The sequence below is a fragment of the Oryctolagus cuniculus genome, chromosome 1 (genome assembly GCF_964237555.1).
Source record: "Oryctolagus cuniculus chromosome 1, mOryCun1.1, whole genome shotgun sequence".
Classification (NCBI taxonomy): Eukaryota; Metazoa; Chordata; class Mammalia; order Lagomorpha; family Leporidae; genus Oryctolagus; species Oryctolagus cuniculus.
Window position 1 is genome coordinate 8,205,578 of NC_091432.1, and position 13,752 is coordinate 8,219,329.

A 13,752-nucleotide genomic window follows, 5' to 3' on the forward strand; every position below is an offset into this window, starting at 1 on the left:
CTCAGTAATCCCTAGAGCATATGCAAACACATGGAGACTGAACAACATGCTCCTGAATGAACAGTGGGTCATAGAAGAAATCAAAAGAGAAATCAAAACTTTCTGGAAGTAAATAAGGATAACAACACAACATATCAAAATTTATGGATTAGAGCAAAAGCAGTGTTAAGACAAACGGTTTTAGCAATAGGTGCCTACATCAAGAAATTGGAAAGGCACCAAATGAATAACCTATCAATGCATCTCAAGGATCTAGAAAAACTACAGAAAACCAAACCTAAAACTAATATGAGAAAATAAATAATTAAAATTAGAGAAGAAATCAACAAAATTGAATCCAAAAAATTACAGAATATCAGCAAAAAAAGAAGGCTGGTTTTTTGAAAAAATAAAATATTGACACACTATTGGCCCAACCAACCAACCAAAGGAGAGAGAAGACCCAAATCAGTAAAATTAGAGATGAAAAAGGGAATGTAACAGACAATACAGAAATAAAAGGGGCATCAGAAATTAATACATAGAGTGCATGCCAAGAAACTGGGAAATTTAGCAGAAATGGATAGATTCCTGGACACATACAACCTACCTAACTTGAACCATGAGGACATAGAAAACCTAAACAGACCCATAACCAAGACAGAAATTTAATTAGTAATAAAGGCCCTCCAACAAAGAAAACCCAGGACCGGATGGATTCACTGCTGAATTCTACCAGACATTTAAAGAAGAACTAACTCCCATTCTTCTCAAACTAATTCAGAACAATCGAAAAAGAGGGAATCCTCCCAAATTCTTTCTACAAAGTCAGCATCAGCTTAGTTCCTAACCTGAAAAAGATGAGGCATTGAAAGAGAATTACAGACCAATCTCCCTGATGAACATAGACACAAAAATCCTCAATAAAATTCTGGCCAATACAATGCAACAACCCATCAGATAGATCATCCACCCAGACCAACTGGGATTTGTCCCTGGTATGCAGGGATGGTTCAATGTTCGCAAATCAATCAATGTGATACACCACATTAACAAATTGCAGAACAAAAACCATAGGATTATCTCAATAAACGCAGAGAAAGCATTTGATAATATAGCACATTTTCATGATGAAATCTCTAAGCAAATTTGTGGGTGGGAGGGCAGGTATGAGGTGAGCAACTTCTAATCAAAAATTGTATTTTCAAAATTTATAATTAATGTATAAAAGCTTTCTATTAAAAAACAAAACAATGGCTTGATCATTCCTTGTCCTGACAATCAAGGAACAATTACTATTTTATCCTTTTTAGCAAAAATCTTAGACTCACTGTCACTGGTATGATTTAACTAAAGCAGAATTTCAATTACCAGCAGTTCACATTTCCAGTCAACATTCCACTTTGCTTTCTTTTAACTAAGAGTCTTTTCATTAACCTTGAGTCAGAATCCATTTCAACCAAGAAAAAGCCCTGCCCTGATGCTTGAGAGACACACCATCAGGCACTTCAGTTGTGAGTCCCAACAACCCTTCTCTGAAAATAAGTACAGACATTGATCATGTATACTTTATGTCATATGGAGATTCCATCCAGCTGAATGTCTGCTCCACTCTCACGAAGTTCAGGGGTCAGGATCATTCATGGAGAAGTGTTTTAGCAGGGTCAGGCATCAATAACTGAAGGTCTCTTGGCCAAATAATTACAACTGTGACATTTTTCAACCTGTTGGCTACCTAAAATCAAAGAACTGAGGAAACTCCTGCTCTGCTCTTCTGCAGTGCTGAGACTGGGCCTATTGAGAAAGTGGGGCCAAGATCAACACAGCACTAGAGGACGTGGTGAAAGGAAGCATTCTCTTCCTCTGAACCTATCTCCATAGTCACTGTGCTTCACCTTGGAGACAACCTGCTCAGCCTCAATGGGCTTCGATGTGCTCCTGGATCAAGCTGGAAGTCTGGGGAGATTTCAGATCCTTCAGATTGCCTTCTTATTTGTCACCAGTATGATAACATACCCTCAAGCTCTGTTGGAGAACTTCACTGCAGCCATCCCTGGGCATCGCTGCTGGGTCCCCCTCCTGGACAACCACACCACCTCTGGCAATGACTCTGACATCCTCAGCCAAGACGCCCTCCTGAGAGTCTCCATCCCGCTGGACTCAAACCTGAGGCCAGAGAAGTGCTGTCGCTTCACCCATCCCCAGTGGCAGCTCCTTCATCTGAACAGGACCTTCCCCAATGTAAGTGAGTCAGACACAGAGCCCTGTGTGGATGGCTGGGTGTACGATCAGAGCTCCTTCTCCTCCACCATTGTGACTAAGGTAAGAGTCCTCAGTTAACCTCTTTATAGAGAAGTGATGTGAACTGAAGGTGTTTGGAGTTAACACAAAGAATGGACTGAGAATTCTCTACCAACTTATTTTGTCAAATGAAGAAAGTCTTCATTCCTTCAGCAATTAGCAATTGCTTATCTGTACCACAATATCAAGGGTGCTACTATGGAGGTTAATGAATTGAACAAACTATACCTCAACCTACTACTATATCATTTTATATAGAGAGGATAAAAGTAATTGAAATGCTACTCGCAAAATGTTATGCTAGGTCAGTGCTTCTCAGTATTGATTGCAAAACTGATGCACAGTGCAAGTAAATCACAACCTATATACACAGGATCCAGGCATCATTCCTGTTGGGGCTCTTTAGCTGATTTGATGAGTGTCCAATACAAATGGCCAACAGATATGTGGGAAAAATGCTCAATATTACTAGTTCTTACAGATATGAAAATAAAATCGAAACCACAATGAGATATCACCTACTCCAATAAGAATGGATATTATCAAAAAGACAAAAAGTAACCATAGCTGCCCTGAATGTGGAACAAAGGGAACTCTTACACACTATTGCTGGAATGTAAATTAGTACAATCATTATGGACAACAGTATAAGACTTCCTCAAAACTAGAAAGAGAACTGCCACATGACCTAGCAAACACCACTGGGTATATATCCAAAAGATATGAAATAATTATTTCAATAAGTCATCTCTGTTCTACCACGGTCATTGCTCTTTACAGTAGCCAGGATTTGATATCAACCAGGTTTCCATCATCACATGAATCAATAAAGAAAATATGGGTGCCCACATTGTAGTTGAGTGGGTTAATATGCTACCTGCAAAGCTGGCATCCAATGTAAGCACTGAGTTGATGCCAAACTGCTCCACTTCTCGCTAGTGCTCCTGGGAAAACAAAAGAACTTGTGCCAGGTGCTTAGGCCCCTGAGATGGAGTTCCAGATCCTGGCTTTTGCCCCATCTCAGCCCTGGCTATTACAGTCATTTGTGGAGTGAACCAGTGGACGGGAGTTCTTTCTCTCCGTGTGTGTCTTTCTCTAACTCTCTGTAACTCTGACTTTCAAATATCTACTAAATTAATATTTTCCAAAGGAAATACAATTTATACATAATTGATTCTACTCAATTATTTAAAAAGAATGAAATCCTGTCATTTGCATCAAACTAGATAGAACTGAAAGACATCATGTTAATTGAAATAAGTTAGACACAGGAAGACGAATGTTACATTTTCTTCCTCATATATGGGAGATAAAATAAACCTCAATATAAGCATAGTTGTTAATTACTATAAGCTTTGTGAGATTGAAGGCTCAGAGGAACCTTGGATTTTAAAAACTACAGAAAAATTTGAGAGCGGCTTATGGATAGAGGCAAATATGTATGATGTTAAAATTACTGGAAGCTCTGAATGGGTTGTATGGGAACTCTTCACATAGCTAACATTTTAGGTTTCTTAATTTTAAAGAATATAAATGAAAAGCTTTGAAAGAAAAACCAAATATTTTATAATAATTAAGCATAAACTGTGAAGTAACATGTTGATCACATGATGAAGGAAAAAAACCTGGATTCTCCTATTTTTTAAATTTTGGTAACTTAAGATTCTTAAAATTACATTTTATGTGATTTTAATTTTTGTACCTCACAAATGTGTTGAACAATAATACAGTAAATGGATTTGGTGCTCTAGGAGAAAAATGACTAAAGTTGTGTACACACGTGGTAACAGATTATCAGAATGGTATGAGGTAAAAGAGGCAGTGGCATTTGAAAGGTTGCTATGAGTTTCAGTATTTCTAGAGTGTGGGCAACCAGAGGGAAGTGACTGTAGATGAAATTGGAGAAGGCAGAACCCCACAGCAGGAGCTCGTGTGTATCATATGGAGGAGTTTGTGGTCAGGCTCCACCAAAGGGCTGAAGCTCTCCTAACACTCTGCTGTGCTGCTTCCTCTTCCAGTGGGACCTCGTCTGTGAATCTCAGTCACAAAAATCAGTGGTTCAAACCCTGTTCCTGAGTGGGTCGCTGCTGGGAAGTCTGATATTTGACTATCTCTCAGACAGGTAAGTGTCACCTCACTTTATTTGGGGTTGTTGACCACATGATCCACACATTCATGTATTTTAGAAGACTGATAAGCTCACACTGGGCCCTTTATGCTGGGTTACATACTGACCTAATTGTCTGATTTCAGGGAGCTACAACAATAAGCATATTTGCTACATGACCTGGATATTATAATTTGTTATGACAAATCTATTCATTGTGTGCATAACAGGAGACATAAAGAGACATCTAAATAAGATTCAAGCAAGTTTCATGAGTGAATCTCAGAGCATATTGAAGGGTATGAAATTTATGAGTTGGAGTTAGTTCAATAAAAAGAGAGGTAGAGGATTTGAGCAAGTTAAAACCACCAAATTGTGAACGAATGTTATTGGCCTTGGCAATGATATGAAACACCTGGAACCTGTGAGATCAATGATGATGGACACTTGTAGACTGGCATCATTTTGTGTCTGCAGCATAGATGGACATGTACAGTGGGTCGTCATTGTTGTAAAATCTCTTGTTTTGAAACAACATGGAGCAGATATGGTGGTGAACCTTACAGCAATAACCTGAGAGTTGATCCTTGTGAAATAGGTACAATAGGTAATTTTTGCCACCATAAAATGTAAATAGTCTTAAGAAATTATTTTGTGGCCAGTGCCATGGCTCAATAGGCTAATCCTCCACCTGCGACGCCGGCACACTGGGTCCTAGTCCCAGTCTGGGGGCCGGATTCTGTCCCTGTTGCTCCTCTTCCAGTCCAGCTCTCTGCTGTGGCCCGGAGGTGCAGTGAAGGATGGCCCAGGTCCCTGTGCCCTGCACCCGCATGGGAGACCAGGAAGAGACACCTGGCTCCTGGCTTCGGATCAGCGCAGTGCGCCAGCCACTGCACGCCAGCCACGGCGGCCATTGCGGGGTGAATCAACGGAAAATGGAGGATCTTTCTCTCTGTCTCTCTCTCTCTCTCACTGTCCACTCTGCCTGTCAAAAAAATAAATAAATAAATTATGGTGGCATGGTTTGATATAAGAAATTAGAGATTTTTTTGTGTCTTGAACAGCTTCTCCTGAAGGAGGCAACCATGCCTGTCACTAAGGTGTCTCTTACTAGAACATCCAGTGAACTACAGACGCTCATTGCCATTCACTTGTCTTAGTTAAAACCTATGACTTTGAGCTTACACAGTTACATATTACATGTATAGACTTAACTTGCCCCTTGCTTTCCATTCTGTCTATTCCCTTATTCTGTTGACTTTCCACTACAAACTTTTCTCCAACTCTACCCTGGAATATGGTCCCTCCCCTATTCTTCTGGTATCTTCCTGTGGTCAAAGTCAGCATGTATTTCCCTGTTTAACCATCTGAGATCTCCACCCCTAGTTTTCAAACTCCAAACTCAGTAATACGATTGAAATTGTAGAATGAGTGGGTGACCAGATGCATGAAATGATTTAGATAATATCTGAATAACTTCTCTTCAAACGTATTTTATGTTACAATTTTAAGCAGTGATAATTTTAAAATATGACATATTCATCTGAGTTTATTTGTTAAGTGTGTTTGTTTTCATTACTAAAAGGTTGTTACCAAGTGAGAGAGATCTTCCACTGTTGATTCATACCCAAATACCCAAAACAGCCAAGGTTGTACCAGGGTGAAGTCAGGAGCCCAGAAATCTTTCTGGGTCTCCCGTATGTGCAGCAGTCACCCAAGAACTAGAGCTATCATTGGCTGCCCTCCAAGATGCATTATCAGAAAGCTGCATGAGAAACAGAATGCCTGGGACTCAAAGTAGCAGTCCTACTTGGAGGGCAGGCATCCCAGCTGACAGCTTAATCATTGCACCATAATGCCTGTCTCTCATGTACATTTAGAAAAACAAGCTATCATCACAGGCATCAATATACAGGAAACAATATATATAACAGGATCACATGTTATATTATTCCTATTTTTAAAATAGAAACCAAACATATTAATATATGGTATCTGAAGTTTCAAATTATATATTCTATTGGGAGTAGGGGCTAACAGAATGTGCAAATTGGGATTCATTTCTAGAACAATGTTCTATTTGACTAGGGAATGGTTAAATGGGTACCTTATTTTATAAAAGGCTTTGTGTTGATAGTTCAGAGACAAAGTACAAATCTCTTGATTTCATTCATCACTGGTCTAAACACAAGGCAAATACTCACTATATTCAATGCATACATTTGTTTAACAAACTTTTGGGATAACTTCTCATAATTCACTGTCTTACATATGGCTTCATATGGAAAAAGTCTTCCTGGTGATTGTTGACTGACAGAGAGTTGATAATGGTCTAATATGGACTAGGAGGATTACATCTGTGATTTCTGCTGTTGACAAATATAATTATTCCACTAGCCTCCAAAGCAGTGTTGCAAATGAGAAACATTTATCCTGACTTTGAAGATGTATCATCTTGTGTTAAGTTTTACACACATTATGTTTATTCCTAAATAATCTTATTTCTTAGGTATGGAAGGAAGGGGGTTTACACATGGTGTCTCCTCCAGACGGCCATTATGGACACCTTTGCTCCCACCTTCCTCATCTTCTGCATTCTACGCTTTTTAGCTGGATTTTCTATCATAATTGTTTTGTCAAACTCTTTCATTCTTGGTAAGTTAACAATTTAAGACTTTCATTGTATCTATGCCTTGAATTCACTTGAAATTGCCCTTTGACTGAAATAATTGTGTATATATTTTTCAGTATCAGAGTGGACAGTTCCCAAGTCACAACATATAGGAGTGACACTGATGTTATGTGCCTATGGCGTTGGGCAGATACTCTTGGGAGGATTAGCTTTTGCCATTCGAGACTGACACACACTGCATCTGACTGTGTCTCTACCCTTGTTTGTCCTGTCCTTGCTCTCCAGGTATGTACAACCGTGGGGGTGGGGGTGGGGGTGGGGGCTATTGTGGGAACACACAGGAAAACCTTGACATAACATGTTTGGTGCTGGCCTGACACTGAGCCATGGTCTCTATTCATAACCAGTGAACTACTTGAATGCAAAGGAGGCAAGAGAATGAGAGCTCACCATGTAGCCTGGGACTTGGTAGGCATAATTGCGGTAGAGTAGAGAATTATTATGAAATCATTTTAATAGAAAACAATATGTACGGAGTCATGAGGCAAAGACATTATTTATGTAACTTTGGGAGGCACTCTGTCATGGAGATTGCATGATGTCTCTTGTCCATGCAAGTGATATTACACTAAAGACAATGAGTTTCTCTCTGTAAGTGTTTGACATAAGAAGAGCATGCTTTCTCCAGCATTAAGAATTGGCATGGAGGCAACTTCTAGGAAAATTAAAGAAAAAGATCTACAAAAATTGGGCCCTTAATACAAACAAAGAAACTAAAAAAAAAAAAAATAGTAAGAATCACCATTTCAGGTCGGCAGTGATTCAGTGAATCATTCAGGAAAAAATCTTGGCTGGCACCACAGCTCACTAGGCTAATCCTCCGCCTAGTGGCGCCAGCACACCGGGTTCTAGTCCCGGTCGGGGCGCCGGATTCTGTCCCGGTTGCCTCTCTTCCAGGCCAGCTCTCTGCTGTGGCCAGGGAGTGCAGTGGAGGATGGCCCAAGTGCTTGGGCCCTGCACCCCATGAGAGACCAGGATAAGTATCTGGCTCCTGCCATTGGATCAGCGCTGTGCGCCGGCTTTAGCGCGCCGGCCGCGCCGGCCATTGGGGGGTGAACCAACGGCAAAAGGAAGACCTTTCTCCCTGTCTCTCTCTCACTAACCACTCTACCTGTCAAAAAATATAATAATCGTATATATATTCTTGGTATTAGCAGAGGAACAGGGTTTGATCTATGTCATAGCCTCTTTCACAATAATATGTCGCTCTTTGACCTGTCTGGTGATTTACCTAAAAACTCATTGCAAAGACTATTTGAGGTGACTTTGACTTGCCCATGATGGAAAAAACCCAGCTAGTTCACTGGAGTGTCTGAGGCAGACTTCTGGAGAGGAGAAGGGAAGTGACAGTGATGTTGCAAGCATGGAGATACACAGGGACTTATAAAAAGGGAAACTAAGCCCACAGCATTCAGAATCCCAACACTCAGGAAACGCTATAGCAGAAGGGACACTGACAGGAAAATGATCAGCAGGACTCCTACTCATGCCACAGAAATCTGAAGCATTTGCCGCTGGAGATGTCTGGAGCCCTCACAGGCCCTGAGGACTTTTGGAGGAGCTTCTAGGTGTATACATGGCTACAGTGCCCCAGAGAAATAGCCCAGCTCATGTGATGCCTTCCTCCACTCTGGCCTTTCATGCACAGTGCCTTCTTGAGTGTCCATCCATTCAGGGTCCTTAAAACAGCCAACAACTGCCCCCAGAAGTTCATCACATCCAGTCCAAAAACCAGCTGAGTTATCACACCTTCATTCTGAGAGTCCCAGGTAGTAACCAAGCAGGTTGCCTGAATGCAAAGCCCACGGATGCCCCTGCAGAGCCATCAGGCAGCACTGTCTACCTTCTTTCAGAGCCAAGGAGCTGCCAAACCACCAGTTCTCCATCCTTGGCTTACTGATACCCCGGCCAGCAGCCACGGCTCACAGAGTGCATGAGCATAGCTCTGGGGCTGACTCCCCCAGTTGCAGGGTGCAGGGGATCTGTCCTTTGCTGTACGCATTGCCCTGACCCTGATTACAGTGTTGGTAGGAGCAGAATAGACGTGTGCTGTGTGGCTTTGCCCTGTTGCATTGGCACTTAGTGCAGGTTCAGGAGGGGCAGAAAGGACAGCAAAGCAGCTACCCTACTCCAACCCTGGCAGCTGCTCACACCACAGTCAGCTCTCCAGCCTGAACTAGGAGTCAGAGGTTGACTGTGGCAATCCCTTCAGTGAAAATTGTGAGTGCTGGGTGCATGCTGATATCTTCCTACCTCAAATTGATAAGATGGGGATTCACAAGCTGGCAACTTGCCACACTGTATGTATTTTTCTTTTTAACTTAGGGGATGAAATCCTACTTATGTTAATTTGAATTCTAGGATATGAGAGAGAGATTTTCCATTCCTTGGTTCATTCCACAAATGGCTGCAATAGTTTGCCCTTGTCCAGGCAGAAGCCAGGAGCCAGGAATTCCATCCAGGTCTCCTATGTGGATATCAGGGAACCAAGCACTTGGTCTATCTTCTGCTGCTTTCCCACACACATTACCAGGGAGGTGGATCTGAAGTTTAGTCCTCAGGCCTGGAACTGGTTCTCTGATGTGGGAAGTCATCATTGCAGGCAGCAGCTAACCCTCTGCTACATAATGCTGGCCTTGCTTTTTAATTTCTAATTCCCATATATTGATTGACAATGATTTCTTACCCTCAGTAACTATTTCTAGTGAAGACTCACAGAAAGAAATTTTGAATTTTAATAAATCAACAACTTATGAAAACATTTTTACTTAAAGTTCCAATGTACTTGATAGATCTTTGAAGCCAATAACACTTGTATTTGGAAACATTTACCAGTTTACTTTTAAAGATTTGTTTATTTATTTGAAAGGCAGAGTTACAGAGAGGCAGAGGCAGAGAGAGAGAGGGAGAGGTCTTCCATCTGCTGGTTCACTCTCCAGATGGCCACAACGGCCGGAGCTGTGCCGATCCAAAGTCAGGAGCTCCTTCTGCATCTCCCACGTGGGTGCAGGAGCCCAGGGACTTGAGACATCTTCTCCTGCTTTCCCAGGCCATAGCAGAGAGCTGGATCAGAAGTAGAGAAGCCGGGACATTGGCACTGCGGGCAGCAGCTTTTACCTGCTACACCATAACACCAACCCTTACCAGTTATACTTAGGTTGCTTGAGAAACTAAAATATTTGACAAACTTATTTATCACTCTTTCCAAAGAACAATCCTCAAAGCATCAATTGCATTAAATGTTTGCCATAATATTTGTTCTTAAGTCAATCGTATAACTTTATGATTTTAAATATCAAACAAACCTAAGTCTAACTTTTGATTGACCAGCAAACGAAAACACAAAATATGCCAATGACTGAAAACATCTTTAGTATCTTTTTATCTACAAATTTAAAATAATCTATCAGAGATTTATTTAAGTCATGTGGACCAAAAAATATTTGGAGGGCATGGCTTGGGACCATAGCCGCCAAGTATACGCACTAGCGCTAGAAAGGGAGGTGAGGCGAAACCTCAGTAGCCCGAGACACTGGCGGGAAAGTGGCAGGAAGAGTGTAGAGAGAATGATGCTTGAAGCTCCGTGGGAAAAAGTTCACCACGCTAACTAGAGGATAGAAGAAAAAATAAAAGGGACCAGTACAGACATGGTTCTCTCTATCCACTTACCTTACAAAGGCTAGCAAGGCAAAGAGCAGGCGCCATTTTGGACATACATAAAAGCTACACCACCCCAGGGCTGCACCCACCCTCAGCCAAGCAGAAAAACCTGAGTCTGGTGGGGAGAAATAACAAGAGGTTAAGGCCTAGTGAATGTGTGGAGCTTCTGAACTGAGACTGTGGAAAAAAAAAAAAAACTGAGGGTGTGTGAGAGAACTCACAAAGTGCCTGAGATGGGCCAGCACTCAGACACTGATTGGCTTCAAGGAGAATAGCTCCTTGAAGCTGTGTAGAATTACTTCCATTCTGAAGAGAGAGAGAGAGAGAGAATTTACCATACCAAACCTAGGTGTGTCATCTTTGGCACACCCTTAACCCTGAAGAATTGAACAGAGCTCTCTGGGCACACCCAGCCCAAGCCTCTGGAGAGCCACCAGAAGCAGACAGCCCACGTAATCTAGAGCCATAGTACAATGAGAAAAGACCACAGCAAGGAACAAAAAAAAAAGAGGAAAACAAAGAATATCTGCACAATCCCAAGCAACAAACACAGAAACAGAGGAAAAAGGAACAAGGAAGACATTACGACACCCACAAATGAACATGACACTCCAATTCAAGATTATGAAGATGATGAGATAGAAGAAATGCAAGATACAAATTTCAAAAAATTTAAGATAAGAACATTTAGAAGTTTTCAAAAAAAAATTCATGAACTACAGAAATCCAAACTGGACAGGACAGAAAATCTGTCTCGTGAAAATGAAATCTTAAGGAGGAATCAAAATGAAATGAAGAATCTAGTAGAACATGAAATTGTGATAGTGAAGAGAAATCATAAATAAATGAAGAATTCAATAAATCAAATGAAAAATACATTTAGAGCATTAAAAACAGAATCAGTGAAACAGAAGAGAGAATATCAGACTTAGAAGACAGAGAACAGGAAAGTATACAGTCAAACCAAAGAAAAGAAGAGGAAATTAGAAACCTAAAAAATATTGTTGGGATTCTACAGGATACTATTAAAAAACCCAACATTCGGGTTCTAGGAGTTCCTGAAGGCATGGAGAGAGAGAAAGGAATAAAAGGCCTTTTTAGTGAGATACTAGCAGAAAACTTCTGAGGTTTGGAGGACAGAGACATCTTAGTACAGGAAGCTCATAGAAGCCCCAATAAACATGACCAAAAGAGATCCTCACCATGACACGTTGTAATCAAACTCACCACAGTGAAACACAAAGAAAAGATTCTCAAATGTGCAAGAGAGAAACATCAGATTACTCTCAGAGGATCCCCAATTAGACTCACAGCTGACTTCTCATCAGAAATCCTACAGGCTCGGAGGGAAAGGCAAGATATAGCCCAGGTACTAAGAGAAGAAAACTGCCAGCCCAGAATATTATATCCTGCAAAGCTCTCATTTGTGAATGAAGGAGAAATAAAGACCTTTCATAGCAAACAGAAATCGAAAGAATTTCTCACCACTAGTCCAGCCCTGCAAAAGATGCTAAAAGATGTGTTACACAGAAACATAGCCATCAATATGAAAGAAGGTAAAGGTTCAATATTGGCAAATCAATAAATGTGATACACCACATTAACAAACTGTCAGGATGTCCCCCTTTGGGAACTGGCCAAGTTACCATGAAGGAAGAGTCGAGGAGACTGAGGAAGGTCAAGCTAAACACACTTTATTGATATTCTAGGCGACTAGGAGGAGAGATTGCTCAAGCCTACTCCTGCCAGCACTAGGCACTATGGACCAGGAGCTTCTCCCCGAGGGCACTAGGCACTAAGGACCGGGGAGAGAGGATGAGCAACCTCTGGTTTACAGCGTCTGAGGGTCCTCTTATATACAGTCTCTAGAGGCTAGCCCCGCCCACATTCCGACATCCCAGGGTCCCATAGTCATGGCAACGACAGTTTGTGGTTAGGCCTTCTAGTTAGGCCCTCAGTTTTCAAATCTTACCAGCTAGGGTGGTTACCTTTCTACTTTTCTTTCAAGCTGTGTTACTGTGCAGTTACTTTCTTTCAAAGGGTGCTACAGTTACTTTGTTTCAAACGGTGCTACAATGACTTTCTCTATGAATGGTTCCCTAACACAAACCCAGAAGAAAAACTATATGATTTTCTCAATAGATGCAGAGAAAGCATTTGATAAAATACAACACTCTTTCATGATGAAAACTCTAAGCAAATTGGGTATAGAAGGAACATTCCTCAATACAATCAAAGCAATTCGTGAATAACCCATAGCCAGCATCCTATTGAATGGGGGAAAAGTTGGAAGCATTTCTACTGAGATCTGGTACCAGACTGATGCCCACTCTCACAACCGCTATTCAATATAGTACTGAAAGTGTTAGCCAGAGCCATTAGGCAAGAAAAAGAAATTAAAGGGATATAAATTGGGAAGGAATAAGTCAAAATATACATCTTTGCTGAAAAAACTTTACGAAAGAAATAGAAGATGATACCAAAAAATGGAAAAATCTTCCATGCTCATGGATTGGAAGAATCAATATCATCAAAATGTCCATTCTCCCAAAAGCAATTTATAGATTCAATGCAATACCAATGAAGATACCGAAGACCTTCTTGTCAGATCTGGAAAAAATGATACTGAAATCCATATGGAGACACAGGAGACCTCAAATAGCTAAAGCAATCTCTTACAACAAAAACAATGCCGGAGGTATCACAATACCAGATTTCAGGACATACTACAGGGCAGTTGTTATCAAAACAGCATGGTACTGGTACAGAAACAGATGCATAGACCAATGGAACAGAATAGAAACACCAGAAATCAACCCAAACATCTACAGCCAACTTGTGTTTGAAAAAGGATCTAAAACCAATTCCTGGAGCAAGGACAGTCTGTTCAACAAATGGTGCTGAGAAGCAAGACCCCTACTTTTTACCTTACACAAAACTCCACTCAACATGGATTAAGAATCTAAATCTATGACCAGATACCATCAAATTATTAGAGAACTTGGAGAAACCC

The 13,752-nt window shown here is 41.0% G+C and overlaps 1 protein-coding gene across 1 annotated transcript in view; it reads left to right on the forward strand.

Annotated features, from left to right (window-relative positions):
• The first annotated feature begins 1,804 nt into the window (after nt 1-1,804).
• LOC100345278 (steroid transmembrane transporter SLC22A24-like) overlaps nt 1,805-13,752 on the forward strand; it is a 41,568-nt gene continuing 29,620 nt past the window's right edge. Inside the window, 4 exon segments of the mRNA XM_070069363.1 lie at nt 1,805-2,301; nt 4,299-4,402; nt 6,897-7,042; nt 7,136-7,289. Coding sequence (XP_069925464.1) covers nt 1,900-2,301; nt 4,299-4,402; nt 6,897-7,042; nt 7,136-7,289 — 806 coding nt within the window. The 5' untranslated portion in view covers nt 1,805-1,899.